Source organism: Lepidochelys kempii, chromosome 7, assembly GCF_965140265.1.
Source record: "Lepidochelys kempii isolate rLepKem1 chromosome 7, rLepKem1.hap2, whole genome shotgun sequence".
Classification (NCBI taxonomy): Eukaryota; Metazoa; Chordata; order Testudines; family Cheloniidae; genus Lepidochelys; species Lepidochelys kempii.
In genome coordinates, this window is record NC_133262.1 from 40377589 (window position 1) to 40396505 (window position 18917).

The 18917-nt window shown below is 36.6% G+C and overlaps 1 protein-coding gene across 8 annotated transcripts in view; it reads right to left on the reverse strand.

Moving 5' to 3' along the window:
- Nucleotides 1-18917, reverse strand: part of ATP2B2 (ATPase plasma membrane Ca2+ transporting 2) — a 422428-nt gene that overhangs the window by 123558 nt on the left and 279953 nt on the right. For 2 of the 8 annotated variants that reach the window (XM_073352334.1, XM_073352327.1), the window contains 4 exons: nucleotides 18681-18773; nucleotides 7534-7575; nucleotides 5640-5804; nucleotides 1843-2057 (listed from right to left, as the gene is read on the reverse strand). In XM_073352334.1, coding sequence (XP_073208435.1) covers nucleotides 1843-2057; nucleotides 5640-5804; nucleotides 7534-7575; nucleotides 18681-18773 — 515 coding nt within the window. Of the gene's footprint in view, nucleotides 1-1842; nucleotides 2058-5639; nucleotides 5805-7533; nucleotides 7576-18680; nucleotides 18777-18917 lie in introns of all 8 variants that reach the window. The other 6 variants (XM_073352326.1, XM_073352329.1, XM_073352328.1 and 3 more) reach the window with 3 other exon arrangements.

An 18917-nucleotide genomic window follows, 5' to 3' on the forward strand; every position in this document is an offset into this window, starting at 1 on the left:
AGTCACCCCTTAAAATGCTTGCCAATTTTGCTTTTGATGAATGGATTTGCAGTGTATCCATTCTAAGGAACTGCTTGAATACCGATATAACATTATTTAGCTATACAAAACATTAGCTAAAACAACAGGCCATTTTAAAACAGCGATCACTGTAAGAAATATTAAGCACTCATGTAATTTTATAAGTTTTTCTTAAATTACTACACAGATTTTTGTTTTCCTTCAGCCAAGCACCGTAATGGTAGAGATTTAACAATTAGTAATTAACTGTTTAAAAATAAACTTCCTGCCAGATCAAAATTTGCAAATACAAAAGAGTGTAAATAGAAGCTAAATGACAACAGCAAGCCTCAGATGAACCCAAAGCTACCCACCTGTAAATCAATTAATATTATTTTATTTTAATCTTGAACTGAACTGCAGTACTCTGAAAATAATCTGTTTTAGTAAACTCTCTTTATTCGGCTGCGTTAGGCTCTTTTACAGTATTTCAAATCCCAGTATTATTAGATTTGTAAGGTAAAACTATATGCTCTTGCATCATAAAATGCATTATCATCACCGGGGCAATGAATTTTACAAAAATTTGCTACTGTGAATATTCCACAGTATGGCTGTGATCTTTACCCTTGTGCCAATCTGTCATACTCTTACTCAGAGTGGTCCCTTATCCCAAGTGAAGTCCCACTGAAGTCAGTAAATCTATTCTTTGGAGCAAGGTATCCCGAAATGCAAACAATGGTGTATCACAATCTGGCCCTATGTGTGAGTATGTATTTATGCAACTGATTTAACAGGCGATTGCAATGTTTAATGGTTAGCACACAGGGCTGTTTGGACATGTGGGCTCTATTTCCAACTTTGTTACTGCCTGGCTGTGTGACAATGTGGAAATCACTTCACATCTTCATGTTCTCTGTGCCTCAGTTTCTCCCTGTGTAAAACGGAGATAACAGAATTGTCTACCTTTTTAAAGCGCTTTGAGATTCTCAGATGAAAGTTTTATATAAACACAATGTGCTGTTAGTAGATTAGATTTCTAAAGTAATCTGAGAATACAGAGTTTGATAGGGGAATAATCTACCACTTCAAAATCCGTAATCCCAGTTTTAATTCCCTTAAATTCCCTAATGGAATCATTTACATTAGCTATGGGCAACTATAACAGCACTTAATAATACACACACAAACACATGTGGAAACCTCATGTCTCAATGTAGAGAGTTACTGAAGAGAACAAAATCCTTCCCAAAAACTATACTGATGCAGCAGGGAATAGGAAGATAAACAGATATTATATACAAAAAGACTGTGCTTCTCCCATTAATAAATTTTCACAGTGAATTTCTGAGAGACTGTCTTCAATAAGTTTCAGAGTAGCAGTCGTGTTAGTCTGTATCCCCAAAAAGAAAAGGAGGACTTGCGGCACCTTAGAGACTAACACATTTATTTGAGCATAAGCTTTCGTGAGCTACAGCATCCGATGATGCGAGCTGTAGCTCCCGAAAGCTTATACTCAAATAAATGTGTTAGTCTCTAAGGTGCCACAAGTCCTCCTTTTCTTCTTGTCTTCAATAAGTAAATGTTTTTAGTGTTTGTTTAGTACATTTTTCTGCAATGCACATTTACAGAAACGTCAATACATTTATTTTGTTGGAATTTTTTACTTTGAAGTACCTTTAATATGTTTAAAGAAGCTTCAGTCAAACTGCACATTTTGATTATACTGATGTGTGATCCAGCTTTCTACCAGCCACATAAAAATTAAACAGCGAGTCAACTGCCAAACTAAAACATATTGAGAGTTGGTTGAAAGAGCTCTTTTTCCCCCCCACTGCTTACCTTAACAGAATAAGCCAGAGAAATAGTGACCGCAAGTGGAAGTCCTTCAGGAACAGCAACCACAAGCACAGTAACACCAATGATGAAGAACTTGACAAAATATTGAACATAAACAGGAGTGCACTCGGGCAACCACTGCTTCTTGTTGACAACAAAAGTGTCAACAGCGAAGTACAGTACCAAAATTATTACAGTAATGGCAGACATCACCAAACCTGAAACACAAAAAGTAACAACTATTTTTAACTACAGGGAGCAATAGTAACAAATCAAACCATTTGCTGTTTGTACCCCACACTTTTATCTAATCTGATTTGAACCCATGCTCTTAGGCCACAGGGAAAAAAACACATCAACAACATTCAATTATTGTGAATCATATAAATGTAAGATCAGGAGACCGTAGTCCATAGATAAAGTTTTAAAAGGAGCTTTTGGGTTATTTGTTACATTCTTCTGAACTCTATACTACACCTGTGTGTTATCACATTTATTTTTAAACACCTCTAGCATCAGCATCTTATTGATCACCCTTGGAAAACTGTACCAACTGCTTAATTTAATGAAAGATTTCCTGTTGTCTAAACTAAGTCTTCCTTTTTCAATTGCAGGGCATTATCCTAACACCACCCTATTACAACAGAATTAACCTCTGCCTGTTCTGTGCAGTTACCTCTCAGGTATTTACACACCATCTCCACATGCTTTTTTTTTTTTTTTAAATAAAAGCACATCATAATAGACCTTGGGGAAAGGATCTGTTGTCTTTGATTTCTAACATAGTTTGTAGAAAAATAATCTGTTGAACCAGCAGCTGGGCAAGATTGCAAAGGTAAAAGTGAATTTGGCTATAAGGACAAGTATTTACATATTTTATAAAAATAATAAAATAAACAGCAGTGTTCTCAAAGTGTTGTTTTGTTCCCAAACGTTAAGCATTTGACCGTGATGCACAGCACTGTGCAGAAACATGACATTTCATACGCAGTAGGAAATCTTACCACCAAAAAGCTGCATTCACTCTATCATTCAGATTTATTGGCCACACATTAGTCCCTTTTTTAAATACGCAAGAACTAGGAAGAAGTTTGGTCATTTGGAATTGTTATAATACTCAAAAGGTAAATGTATTCACAGTTAGCTCATAATTTGCTACTGTTCTGAAACCAGGGCAACTATAATTGGTGTCATATGAACATGTTAACCTTAGATTTAGGACGGATTGTAAATTGCATTTTTGTTCACTAATCAGGACTACATGATAGGCCAAAGGAACCAAGCAGCATACATTATTCTAACTTGTATCAGGTTGACATGTTTAATAAATGGCAAATATTTTAATACTTCAGTTATTTTAATACATTTATATAAATCATTTAATAACTTTAAACTAATGCACAAGTTTAAAAACAAATAAAATATTTTAAAGCAATAGAATATTCTTCTAACTAAGGCACTCTACCAAGAACACTTTATGCTCCCTTCTTCTTGTCCCAGCACTGAAGAAAGTGGGCCAAGTCACAGACTTCTAGTCAGCAATTTATTTGGAGCAAGTGCTTCTTCTTATGTTTTTGAAAATTCAGAATTAGGCACAGGATATCTGGCTATGGTTGTGATAAGATAAACTTTTTTTTTTTGTCCCTCCACTGGAAAGGGTGCAATTTCATCAACAGTTCCCATTTCCATCAGTGGAAAGAGGCAATTGGAAAATTTTTCTATTTGAATTTTTATTGTGACATTTGGACCTCTTAACTGACACATAAGAAGCATGCAGTGTAGCTATAGTCATGTCAGTCCGAGGATATTAGAGAGACAAGGTGGGTGAGGTAATATTTTTTATTGGATCAACTTCTGTTGGTGACAGAGAAAAGCTTTCGAGCCACACAGAGCTCTTCTTCAGGTCTGGCAAAGGTACTCAGAGCATCACAGCTAATGCAAAGTGGAACAGATTGTTTAGCATAAGTAGTTAGCACATATTCTAAGAGACCATTCAAGGTAGAGTGGCCTGAAGAAGAGCTCTGTGTGGCCTGAAAGCTTAGGCTGCTCTGCACTACAGACTGATATCAGTATAACTACATTGCTCAGGGGTGTGACAAATCCACACCCCAGAGCAATGTTGTTATACTGACACAACGGCCCGCAGATACAGCGCTATGTCAGTGGGAGAGCTTCTCCTGCTGACATCGCTACTGCCTTTCAGGGAGGCAGATTAACTACACTGATGGGAGGGCTCTCTCCTGTCAGCTTAGAGCATCTTCATTAAAGTGCTGCAGCTGCGCTGATGCATCACTGTAAGTGTAGACTTGCTCCTTGTCTCTCTCACCAACAGAAGTTGGTCTAAGAAAAGAGATTACCTCCCTCACCTTGTCTCCCAATGTATGAAAAAAAAACATTTGTGACAATTAACAGTTAATATTACTAATATTAATATTAGCCAGACGGAATACTGTATCTGAGTTTTACTGTAAACCCAATAATCATGGGCCTTCTAGAAAAATCTTGTCCCTTAGAGTGTTTGCTTCTCTTTTGTTAGCTTGGTAAAGTGGTTATTTTCCTTTATAACCGTAACATTTATTAAACAATGGGCCATATTTCCAAATGTATCATTACCATCATTTGAAATCTAAATACCAAGACAGCCTCAATGATTCTCTGGAGTCTGTGTATTTGAAAGATTTATTCAGCTATGGCCAAATAACTACAGCCTTCATAGTTCCATTATAAAGTGTTCCCAAATTTGAATCAGAAAATTTAAAGAGCATCTGCCTTCTATGTATAAGAAATCAACTCAAAATTGCTCCTACTATGCCAAACTGCCTGATCATATGGGGCAGGCTCAACCAATCTGGGAAATTAAATATGATGCGACTGAACTGCTTTATACCACATGACCTATCCCAATAAATTAACCTGTACTAGAAATACACAAAAGAGAGTAGCAATATAAAGTTTGAGTATATCAAGACAGAGCAAGGAAACTGGTGTAACACCGACAGACCCTGGTCGTTGGCAGGTAGGATCGAATCTGGGACCTTTCGAGCTTAGTGCATGAGCCTCTGCTGCATGAGCTAAAAGCCAACTACCTGCTAGCTAAGGCTGTAGAACAGACTCGTTAATCTCTCTCTCTCTCTCTAAGTCGTCTCGGTGCCATTAGATGGGACAGAACACCACACCCAGGTGGTGTGTGTGGGTTACACTAGCATTTGTGGAAAAAATAGAGTGAACCACTGAGACACCATGGATACAGTTGAAACTCAAACTAAGGCTGTTTTTAAGAACACTATCATCAGCAGATTTATTTTTCATCCCCCCACCCCCCTTTTTTTTTTTGAAGGAATGGAATAAAACAGGTTTTATTCTGTTTTTGGTAAAAAGCTACTGTGGGGGGTGGAGGAGAAGTGGCAGCGAAATTACACCAGAATCCATTGAGGGAGAAGAGGATCTGGCTCCAAGCCTGAGACGATATTATCCATTTTGAATGCACATTCTCAGGCATCCTGAGGGGACAGGAAATTAAATATCTTGTAATTACTGCACTTGGGAACACTGGCTATGAGAAACTGCAGTTCACTTTGATTCAAATATTCACAACAACCCAAGTTGTTTAGAGCTTCTAGTTTCTCAGTTTTCAAAGTATGCACAAAAACGATCTTAGGCATACAATTCTAGAGTACTGTGATAATTACTTTCTTAATATTTTTAATAAAACTATCCCTTTTCATAATCATTTGCTTTGAAATCCTATAACGTGATCCTCACCACAGCATGCTGATATCTAGTTAGTTACCCATTCATACCTGCTTTGCCTATTTGGACGGCTAGTTTGGTCAGCTTTCCCTGGAGGACAGATTTCTCTTTCTTGTGCATACTAGCCTTCTTCTTTTCTTTTTCATCTCCCTCTCCTCCTTCTGCACTCTTCAGTGGCTGCATCTCCATGGCAGCAGCACCATCCTGTTGCTTGGCTAACAATGCAGAAGAAAACCATTACTCCAGAACTTTTAACCAACAAAATTTCTAACCTTTTATTTAAAGAAAAAATCTCTGAAGTTGTTTATTCATACTAAATTCAACTTGTAATAGTCCCACATGCGTACTGGTAGTAACATGGATGATTAATTATGAATATATGCAGTACCCTGATCCTGTATCCGGATGTCCATAAGAGGCTTTGCTCATCTGCACAAAGGTCTGCTCATTTGCAGGATCAAGGTCTGAGACTGTAAATTCTTTGGGACATATAATGTGACTTTATAGTGCCATCTACATTTATAGCATTCAATACCTTCTTACTATTAATAAGAGTGGGTGTGTGCGCGTGTGCACGCAACCCCTACAGACATGCCAATTGTTTTACAAATAAGAATATTACCTCAGTACTTTTTAGATAATCCCAGAGTCTGAAAAATTTCAACATCTATCGCCCCGCTGACTATGCCTTCTAGCACAATTAAAAAGTATCTGTGTAGTCATGCTCCCCCAAAATCCTTATGACTAAAATTTACAGAAATAAAACCACTCCCTTCCTTCAGGAGAGATGGACTTTTATGGTACTGGGATTGGATAGGAAGTATAGAGGGAGTATGCAGGGGAGTAGAGAAACCATACTGAGTATCTAAGGCAACAATAGTGTCTAAGGCAAAACTGTCTTTTTTTTTAAAGGTCAATCACCTTCCTGTGTGTGGTCAGTGTGGTAGATAGAATAGATTATATGAAATGGAATGAAATGAGACAAAATCATTCTACCACATTTTGATATACATCATCATTTGTATGAAACCAGATTAATTTAACTAGGAGACTGAAAGGCTCTCCTTTGTTTTAAGTCATTATTCATGAACTGTCCTTCTATTTAGTAGTCATCTAGCATGACAGAGTTAATCTCACTAGTTTCTATTCCATCTCACTCTGCAGAAGTGCATTTAAATAATTCTCAGAGGAAAAAAAATACATCTAACAGTACTTATTTTGTTTACTTGGCAGGTTCTGAAGTAAACATAGTTAATGATCTCTTCAGTATAATGAAAAAGCAATTAAAACTTTTCCACAGAGAAAGAAAAATATTTACATTAATTTCTCCCTCAGAATATACAGTATATTAGAAACAGCTAACACTCTTTCATTTTCTTATTATTCAACAATACCCATGTATTTCTGTTTTTATATTATGAGCCAGATCAAATTGCATTAAGATTCGCTTTTGCTATTGCTACATGTAGTGTTATTTACCTTCTCCCTGCAAAGAAAAATACATTTATACAATGTCATTAGCCAGACAAAGCAGACAAGACTTAAGTAAAAATAGCATTTGGAAATTCATTAGCAATAAATAGTATATCTGGTTTTGTAACTTGCACAAGAAAAAAATGAATTCAGAATGAACTTTGTAACACACACATCTTCTATATAAATGGTGAATTTGAAACACTGATTTTGTTAATCTGTTTAAATTCCGGTATGTGAAAAGTCTATATACTACAATTTATTTTTTCTTGCATTTCCAATATTTCCCTGACCTTGGTTCACAAAGTGTCTACTATTCATTTTTCCACCCACATTTTGCCATCACATTGTATGTTCAAACAAATAAGATATTTCCCCCACACGTCTTCAAATTATTTTATTTGCCACACAGAATCTATCAACATGCTAACCATAACAATCCACAACCTGCTTAGTATGAAAGGAGATTACCTTTATTCTGGCTGTTCTCCATATTCCCATCCTGCATTTTGCCTATATGATGAAGAATTGTAACAGACAACAAAGAACAGACAATAAACAGTCATCACACTGACAGAACACCACAATGGGAATTTAAATAAAAAGGGCAGACGAAAATAATGAATGTGTTTCACATACACATTTATGATCAACAGGCATTATCATAATGTTTTTATTTAGATGCATAGTTGGACAAACTCAAAGAACTGAAACCAAGTCCAATATTCTAACAGCTAAAATAATCCCAGTCTTGTTTCCTTTATTGAAATAAAAACAGTGGTGCATATATTTTGGAAAAATGAACTAACTTCAGGAAAAATATAATAAAACATTCAGTATGAGCTAAAACTTAAATAGTACTCTCAAACTACAGTTTCATCCAGATATGGTTTAGTATATGGTTTTACAAATGAATGCTAAAAATTAATGCTATGATTTAATTTTGATAGAAACAAATTATAGTAATATTTATAACACCAGCCTTGATTTTAAAATTGACATATTGGAATTAAATATCCTGGAAAGGTGATATTACTCAGCCAGGAAATGTTTTACCCTCTGTAACTCTGAATGCGAACTGACTAATTCAGACACTTTGGCAGCCTAAATCATAACTGGCCAGTTTCAAGTTGCATACAAGTCTTGGAAATGGGAGGCCTTGTGCATCTTCTACAGCGACACGACCATTTCTCATATGGAAAAGATCAACGTTTGAGTCTATGAATGTTATACCCACATGGTGAAATACATTCTCATCTTTTGTTGGCTGCTGAGTGTTCACAATACTTAATATAAAAATTCCACTACGGAAGCAGAGTAGTGAATACATTTTCATGGCACTTTTGGCCCATTCTTCATATTAAATAGACGGGGAGAGTTTGCCAAAAAAAATAGCCATTAATTTTTGTTCCTTAGATATTATATTACAGCTGAAGTCAACACATAGGTGGACATCAAAGAAGCAGAAATTATGCTTCAACTAGTTTATTAACTAACTCTAGGTACTACTGGAACACATATTTGTTATAGTAACATAATTGGGTGGCTAAGAAATGGACTGTAGAGGATTACTATTTTAATCCATCTATTCCTATCTTGTTTGTATTTTCAGTGATTTAGAGGTCAATAAATACTGGCTTCTGTTTAAATAAAACTCAAAGAACAGAAAAGTTAACACAACTCCTGCATCAGAACTTGGAACTAGCATACTATGATTTCTAAGAAATTTAGAAAGAGATTAAAATACAGAATTATTGTGAGAGAAACAACACTGCTATGCTTTGATGTTCTTAGGACTCAGAAGGTCCATTGAAGCATAGCAGAATACACCTACATTTTGGATTTACAATGTAATCACTGGTTTCAGAGTAGCAGCCGTGTTAGTCTGTATTCGCAAAAAGAAAAGGAGGACTTGTGGCACCTTAGAGACTAACCAATTTATTAGAGCATAAGCTTTCGTGAGCTACAGCTCACTTCCTCAGATGTGGTCACCTATGCAAATTGGTGAGGCTTTTTATCCAACATTTCCCAGGAAAGGGGGGGTGCAAGTGTTGGGAGGATTGTTCATTGTTCTTAAGATCCAAGGGTCTGGGTCTGTAGTCACCTAGGCAAATTGGTGAGGCTTTTTACCAAACCTTGTCCAGGAAGTGGGGTGCAAGGTTTTGGGAAGTATTTTGGGGGGAAGGACGCGTCCAAACAGCTCTTCCCCAGTAACCAGTATTAGTTTGGTGGTGGTAGCGGCCTGTCCAAGGGGTAATAGTTTGTACCTTGGGGAAGTTTTGACCTAAGCTGGTAAAGATAAGCTTAGGAGGTTTTTCATGCAGGTCCCCACATCTGTACCCTAGAGTTCAGAGTGGGGGAGGAACCTTGACACTCTTTCTCAGGTCAGCAATGCTTGCATCAATATTTTGTCTATATTTATGTTAAAACAAAGCAATTATTCCAAATCATAGGCTATTCACATTAGTAGACATCAATATTCAGGTCTATGTTACCAGTTCTAGTCCACAGACACCTTTTTTCTTTTTGCCAGCAGCAAGAAATGTTTTTAAAATGCAGCAATTATTAATTCTGAAAGCACGACAATTTATAAGATCACTGAAATGTACGTATGTTCCGTTTACTTTGGTAATTTTTTAAATGATACAACAATCTTTATTCCCACAATCAAAACAATGTGAATTGAATATATTTAAAATGAATATTTATGTTCAAAAGACCAATGCTTTTGATTAGACATCCTTCAATCAACTTTGAACATTTTTTAAAAAGTCAATTTTTTTAATCTGTACAAAGCTGCTCAAACATTTTTGATTAATCTAAAAATTATAGTAGTGTATTCTTAAATGTAGCATCTTACTGTCTAAGAAAAGTTTACTACTAGACTGGCTTTTAATATGTATGGCAAAAGATATGAAATATCCCTGGAGATTTTGATTTCTGACCTGAGGAAAAGCTGCCTTTGGAGTCAAAGTCTTAATTTATGGCAGATACAGTCTATTTCTTTTTTGAAAGGTAAAACATTATTGAAAGACTTCTAAGAGCATAGTTAACATTTCCTCATGCCAAAAGAGCATTAAGCTTCCAAAAGTGGTATAAGTGACTAGCACCAAAATATGCTGCTTTTCTACATACGTCAAAGTACTTAATTCAACTATACATAAACTACTATTGTATGCAGTGTTGATGTAGCTGTGCTGGTCCCAGGATATTAGAAAGGATAGAAGAAGAGGTCCGCGTAAGCTCAAAAGCTTCTCTCTCTCACCAACAGAAGCTGGTCCAATAAAAGATGTTACCTCACTCACTTTGTTTCTCTATTACACACTATACCTATTGCATAAGGAGAAATATAGGAATTGCCACTTTGGATCTAGTTTAATCTAGTCTGACACCTTGTTTACGAAAGTGGCCTGTATAAGATGCTTACTATTCTTACTAGTCATGCAGAATAAACGACTAATCCTTTTTTAAATCATGCTAAATTCTTTGTCTCTAAATTATCATGTGGCAGTAAGTTCCAAAGCTTAGTTATGCATTGTATTAAAAAGTTGATTTTTATCTCTTTGATGTGTTGCCTGTGAATTACACTGTTTGACTTTTGTACTCTTGGCATTACAAAATAGTAAATCAAAGCATTTGATTGACCTCTTTAACATTCATTATTTTATATAATATTTTGCATTTATTCATTTATCTTCTAGTCACATTCTAAATTAATCCTCTTCTACTCTCCTCACATGAAAGTTTTTAATGCCACTAATAATTTGCATTGCTCTCTGTATACCCCTCCTATTTCTACTAAATCCTTTTTAAGATGAGGTGAATAGAATTGACCACCATATTCTAGGTGAGTTCACTGATTCACATTATGCTTTTTCCAGTAATATTCTCTATCACTTTTTTAATACAATCTAACATACTGTTGACTTTTTTGAACATTATTTCACATCAAGTTGATGTTTTCACTGAGATGGTCAATGATTACGTATGGGTCTTTTTCTTGATTAACTACAGTTAATTTAGGACATATCAATGTGTGAGAGAAGTGAGTACATCAAATACCAAAATCAATTGATTAATAATTGCAGTATTTCTTGAATAGTGTATTTGGTGAATACATTCAACTGGACTCCAATTTTTCATTCCATTGTGCATTACTTTGCATGCATCAATACTGGATTTAATCTGTCATCATGTTGATCATTCACCTAGTTTTACTGGGCTCTTTTGATGTACCGCCCAAGCCTTACTCCTGACTAACTAGACATTTTATCTCATACACAAGTTTTACCCTCTTTTCAAGATCGTTAGTGCATCAAACAAAAGACGTCCTAAGAACAGATTCTTGGGGTGTCCACTACCAATCTCCTTCCATTTTGAAAACTGCTGATTTCATGAGAAAACTTTGCTCTTCTTCCTTGCTGTGATAACTTAGTTCCCTTAACTCCTTCTTGGGAGGAATTTTAATCAAAGGATAAATTATGCCTAATAGTTCTTCCCTTTCCACTATTCTGTTGACTCCCTCAGAATTCTAATAGACCGGAGAGGCACAGTTAGTTATGCTGTGCTTGCCTCTAACCATATCATAATCATCTAGGTATTTAATAACTCTATCTTCAGTTACTATTTCAACTAATTAAGGTAGTGAAAGCTCATTTAACTATCTTATCTAATGAAAAGAGAACTCTGCAGGGGATAACAATATATGAACCAATCTATTACAAATAAAAAAAAAAAGTCTGATCATGCCTCAAGGTCTAGCTACGTCATTTCCCAGGGTATCAGAATTCATGACTAGAGCCATTGCTGTCCATTAACAGGAGCATCGTTGTTCAGTCTTTCAAAGAGAGCACATTTATTTGCCCTTAGTAACACTGCTAAAACTTAAAAGGTTCCCAATGAGGCACAACCAGTCTTCCTGAGTCAGAAACAGTGTCAGCATATTACTGTGAGTGAGAGAGAAATTTGAAGATTGCCCCACAAAATATATATCTCTGCAAAACAATGGCTGATACATGCACGTAGCAAGAAAAATTTTCAAGGATATCCTAACATTGCAATTTTATCTAGTAACATATACACTCAAACCCAATGGTTAAATGGCAAATCAATATCAAAAGGTGCCCTAAGGCACTGACTCTCCAAAATGTATTCATATTGCAAATCACTTGTTAAGACTCAGGTAGACAATGTTCCCTTCTAACCTCCCAGTGCTGATTCTACTCCTTTCCTTCACATGATAGTTCATGAAACCAGCACAAGCAAGAAGAAAGAATTAAAATAAAGTTACTTTACTGTAATTGTGGTGATTGTTTTGTTATATCCAACTCAATATGATTCTGTGCTGTTTGTTTCCTGTTCTTTGTGGTGTTCATCAGAACCAAATTTCTCCTTCTTGTGTGCATCACTGACTGCCCTAACCTCTCCAGGTAACGTCACACTTCGCTTCTGTCTCCGTGTGTGTTTTCCCACACATCAATATGATGGATCACAATTGAATTTACACCAAAGAAACATATGAAAGATTAATATAAAGAGAGTACCAATGGGAGAATAGTGGGGGGAAAGGCTTTTGGGTTTTTGCTGTTCCAAAAAGCCTCTGGAATCCAGAGGTGAGCGCTGCACTTGACTATAAATTAGCAGGATGCAAGGATTTGGGATATATAACCCTTGGAATTGAGAGGGTCATCCTCTTTCATTTTGTGCTAGGATCTGAACGACATGCTCATCTATGTGAATTCTTTAGAACTGTAGGGGGGGATAAGGAATGGAGCATTAAAAAACTGTCATGACTTTTTTTATTGGGGTTATTTTTGCACAAATATTTTCCTGGAAATGAGGGGGGAAGGTAACAGTGGTAGGGGCTGTGAGGGCAGTGGAAGTCAGTTCAGTTTATTACAACTCCTCTCCCTTTTCCAATCTGGAATACCAGGTTGAGACGTTTGGAGAGAAGCATCATTGCCCACATGATATGTTGTGCACATTAGAGGCTTGTGACAGCCCCATTAATTGCTTGCTTTGTGAACATGTGGGTGGGCTACAGGGGTCAGTACCACTGGCTTTCTGTGTTTTGTTGTTGTATGGTTTTGACATCTATTACATTGTGTTGTCTTCACCTTTATTAAGATTTCTGTCCTTTGCAACATGATCAGGGCACTGTCACAGTCAAGCTTCTTGTTCCCTTCAAAAATAGTTATTTCATTCAAATCTAATTTAGACCAGTGTGGCAGGATAACTTAATACTATTGCTGGCATTAGGATATATAAATCATCACAAATAATTACAGGAATCCATAAGAGTGACCTGGAAACTGAATAGTGGGTGGCAAATGCTGTTTAAAAACTCTTTAGCAGACTCTAATTACATTCTCCTCTGTTAGAATAGTCCCAGGAAATGTATGGTACACCATAATGATTTTTCAAACTATCATCTTGCTCTGGAAATGAATTATTCCCTCATCCCCAAACCAATCTAATCCTACAGGTAAACAAGATCAGAGACATACAGCAAGTCAATATGTAGTCAAAAATATGATGGGGAAAGTGATTGAACAGAATTACTAGTAGTTCTTTCCTGTTGCGTAGTATCAGATGCAGTGGGTTAGCAAAATTGAGACTAATAGCAATGGAGTATCTCCAGTATCACAAAAATGAATAGCAACCTTTTCTGCAATCATTGTCTAATTCAACTTCCCTACAACTCTGTAAATCCATTATATTAAGAAATTACAACTTATTTAATAGGAATCCCAGTGGTAAACACAGACAAGTGACCTGGGATTGTTTAACCTACTGTTAACTATGACAATGTTTTACCTGATGACATGTCTCCTTCAAACAAGTGTGATAATTAAGTATGAAAATATAAGATTAAAATAAAATTAAGTCTCTGACCTGAGCTTCTCAAAAGCAAGGAAATCCAGAATTAAGAATAAGATAACCTTCTGTTAGGCAACCAGAACACAGCCACTCCCAAATTCCAAAAAGGCTACCAGTTATTCCTAACTGCATTCCCTGCAAATCTTTCCAAGTAACTGTCCAAGTACAAAACTCATTGTATTACGTTGGAAAATGACATATATAGCTGTTTACACTCCTTCTGCCACCCACGTGTAACTCTGATCAATCCTAAAGAAAACTATGCATGTTCATCAACGGAAAATGCATCACACAGTTTCAACGCAAGACATGCCGTAACAACCCTGTATTGTCACAGAAGTGCTAGACTGATTCTAGCAACTGAATTTTAATAAATGTTAGAAAGAATGGACAAGTTAACTGCAATTGGGAAAACTGGAACAGTGTTCACTTATTCTGGGTGCTGCAGCTGACTTACTATATATTCTATCATTTATTCTGAGTACTGAGTTGTGGAGTAACTCTCATTTACAGTCATACACTTCCCAATAGGATAGTATACTTCCAAAGATAATTGGGGATCTGAGCAATTTAGCTTCAACTACACAAGACAATCACACATATCTGTAAATGCTATGCTGCTGAACACACCGATACTCAGTGCCTGGCTGTATGCTGGCTGGGGGCATACAGACAGGGAGCTAGAGCAGCAGAGAATTCTAAGGAACTCAGGGTTACAGGACAATCAGTGACACAATCATTCACTGGTCTGAATTACACCCCAAATCGTTGCACTGGTTTCCTGACAGCTTGCCTGTCCAGCTTCATGGCAGCCTGCCTGCATTCTCACCTGCCTGAATCCTGGCTCCCAAGCTCGAAGGTCCCATGCAGCCTGGGTTCCAGAACTTGCAAGGATATGCAGCTCTGGGGCAGCCCACCAGGCTGACTGCCCCAGAGTTGGAGTTCCATTCCCTTTCACGGAAAATATCAAGACATTTGGTTTTCATTCCAAATCAGAATGAAAACAAATTTCAAAATATCAAAATCCTCTGCAAAATGGAATTAACTTTCTCCACCTAGTGTCAACTGACAGCTGGAGACCTAACCTTTAAGTAATTCTCTGCTTAATTCCCTGAAGATATAGACCTCAAAATATAAACTAATAGTCATGTTACTTAATGTAAAAAAGAAAACATTATACCCAAACTGAAGACATTCAAGCAGTTGTAACTATAATATTAACGTGGTGGACTCCTCAGTTAGAAAATGCTTTTAACATGCATTTGCCAGATCATGACTTGAGAACAGAGAGGGGGAGAGCAATAAAAATTAAGCTAATTGGGTTCATCCGTTTGAATGAGGAGGGAGAAAAGATTCCTCCTTGCTTTGCTTTTCCAGTCTTCCTTCCTCTGGACTTCCAGAGGTTCCCGTGGCTCTTAGGAGACCTGCAAGAGGTCAGTAGTGTGTTTGGGGGTGAGAATGAGAGCATGTGTGGAGAAGGCATGGATCAAAATTTAGTTGGCACAGGCAATGGGAGGGCATGGAGAGTGCTTCTAGAGTGGGAGACAAGAGGATGAAGGAAGAAGGTAAAGTTAGGAGGTGTCAACAGGAGAAAGGAGAATTAGATTAGTGGAAAATGGAAACATAGAAACAACAGAATCAAAGTTATTTTTCTCCTCCTGCAGACCTTAAGAGCTATTGTTGCCCAGCAGCCCCATTTCTGAGCCTTAGAAAACTGATTGTCTCCCCTCCTTCCCACAGACCTTTAGTGGGCTTTTTTGCTCCACAGCCTTAGGAGGCTTGACAAGGTCCCTATCAGTAGCTCCCCAACTTTCCCCATCAACCCACTGGTCTAAAGCAAGATCCCAAGTAGGATCACTGGGAAGCTAGCAGTCTTATTTAGCTCTGTTGATGATCTAATTTTAATTAGCTGGGACAAACAAGTTTCGTAAGGTTTGCAGTCATTGTTGCTCCTCAAGACTTCATAACAAATACTTTCTGAATGAATTACTTTCTGCACAACTTTCATGTTAAGGGTTTTTTGCTTGTTTGTGTTTTCCCCTCTTTTAATATAGAATGGCAAAAGCAAGATACTAAAATTTCATATTTAAAACCTTTTAATGAAAAGTCCATCTGTCTATCTACACTGTTCTGTATCTAAAAATATTAATGCATGCATCCATAAAAACAAATAGCAAACAATTATTCAGTTTCAGTTGCTAACTACTGAAAAGTAGAAAAACGGTTGGAATTCATAGATATAGTTTCTTAACCTGCTATACAGTTGGAAAAAGCATGCTATGGCAACTGTTTATTCAAGTATGTCACTACAAGTCTAACCAAGGAAAACACATATTTTCGTTTTGAAATTACATTGACAACTGAATAATTATTGGTGTGCCTCAGCCTGCTTTTTGTAATGTGTTGATTTACAGCTACTGTACAAGAGCATTTCCTGTAAGAGCGTTACACTATATTTGTTAGACAATCTAATATTCACTACTGAGCGTGCATTAGATATACATTCATGTTTCTTGAAACTGCTCTTATATACATATCCTGATTATCCAGTCCTAACTGAGGTCTTGTAATGTTTAACTTTCTTGCTTTAAAACTTCATTTTCTCTTAATTAAAAAAAAATGTGGTCCATTGTAACTACTCTTGAAAAATGAATTACCATCGCCACAGTCTTGAAAAAGGCATAGTAATAGTGCAGACTGGAGCCAAAACCTTGGAAATTACCCCAGCCATCCTCACCCAAAACACTCTCGTCCTAACCTGAGGCACACAGCACTACTTTTCCAGTCTTGTTTCTCCTCAGAACACATGCTGCAAGGCATGCTGAACTTGGGGTGGAGCGTTCTCATCCATATGGATCAAATTTCATGAGAAATTAAGCTGAGAGCATCACAAGAGAAGATGGGAAAACAATTCACAGAATACAATCAAATGCATGGAATCTGACTTTTTACCTTGAGCATCATACAGAATTGGATTTACAGGTGTGTGTGTTTCTGGGAACCAAAATTCTGAGACGAGCATGGACAGTGACTATAATTTCCGGGAAAAAGAATTTAGTACACCACTTGATTTGAAATATTGATTTAATATTACTGTAAACTCCATCACATTACCAAGATGAAATGAATAAGGCCGAACACAGCAGTCCTTTAAACACAGCTCAATAAAAATGACTAGGGTTCAGTAGAGAAACTAAGCTGGAATCACATAGTGCTCAATCCTTCAGCATGTTGTGCAAACTCTGGCTCTGATCCAGCAAAGCACTTCAGCAGCTGCTTAACTTTATCAGGGCCAGAGTGCTCAGCACCTTGAAGAACTGAGCCCTTAATGTAGTATTGGTCCCTTGGGGTACTGAAGGAGAACATCTATCAAGGCTTTATTGTATACATATGTTTGCCTTATACAAAATGTACAGCAAGTACATTTATTATAGCAATCAAACACATCAGAGCAGGGAGAATGAAATAGTCATTAACTTAATGGTTCTCTGTCTCTAAGGTATTTGTCAACCAATGGAAAAACATGGCTTGGGGGTTCCACTTTTCCAACAGGAGTGTGAGTGTGTGTGTGTGTGTGCATGGGTGTGTATAATGGAAATGATCTTAAGGGTCTGCAGATTGCTGCATTAATTTTAATACAATTATTTTAAAAATGTGCAGAGGATTTCCCATGCCATTGCTTTGCAGAAAATACCATCCTGTTGAAACACAGTAGTGTTTATTGTGATGTCAGATCTCCAGCTTACCTTAATATGCACATTACAATGGCTTCTGCAAGGCACAGAATCTACTTATATCACAAATATGATGAATAATTATGAGAAATAGTATTTACATTCCACCACGTTATTGGTGATGTAAAATAGTGCAAAGCTATAAGGAACAGATACTACTGCACAAAAAGTGATTAAGATTGAAAAATGTAAATGATAATCAAAAATAAAAGCTATTCCAAAAGCTTAAACTAGTATCTACCCATTCCATTCAATACTGTAATTAGACTACCAGAACAGGTATTACTAAAGTATTAGCATGCTAAGAAATGGGGTCAAGAAGCTGTACTAAGTTAAAGTCAAAACTGATGTAATAGGATTTTATTGTATACAAATCCAGCCCTTTAAACAATTTATGCTGAAGGGCACAAACTTGCATAAAAGTGTTCCTCTTTTCAATCATAATCTCTGTCAAAAGGGTGTTATGAATAGTGCTTAGTTAAAAGATGCCACCGAAGTGCTACATGTTGCATTTGAGCCAGATTCCTGACCCCAGTACTATTTCCAAAAGCTACATTGAGACTATGAATGCTTATGAGAGTGCCACTTGGAACAGTAGAACAAATTTATAATAGTGCTTGGTTTCAAATCTATGTTAAAAAGCATGTAAAGAGGAGTTTGACATTAAAAATTTTAAGAAAAGACAACTTCTTTAAAAAGCTTTGGAAACAGGACATACTTGAAAAGTATACTTAATCACCATTTTTAATTAATGGTAAAAGAAATATCAAAATTCCTATTTGTTCCTCTCCCATTCTTAGTTCAGCTTGAAGAAAAGATGTAAATTGCCTGTGAGACACAAAATTGTTGTGGCGTCTCTTATAAGCTGCTGTACAGTATATGGAGTAGGAGCTCTCACAGGGTAATCACATGCACATACAACATCTGTGCAGTTCATAAGAGGAAAGCTTATATAGTCAGGAGAGATATCCATCAAATAAAACAAGCTAGGTGTTCTTGACGTACCATTGACTAAGCTGGCATTTGCATTATCAGTGGCATTTGCACCTGCTGCACCATCTGTAGCTGAAGGAGGGTGGGAGGAGGGATGGGAAGAATCTACTGAGTAATAATGGATAAAAAAGAATAATAAATAATAATATGAACAAATTTACATGACACAAACAATAACATTTATGGACTAGTGTGACTTTGCTTTTTCCAAAAAAAGATTTGTTTTAAATTAAGCAACATAAAGGCTGA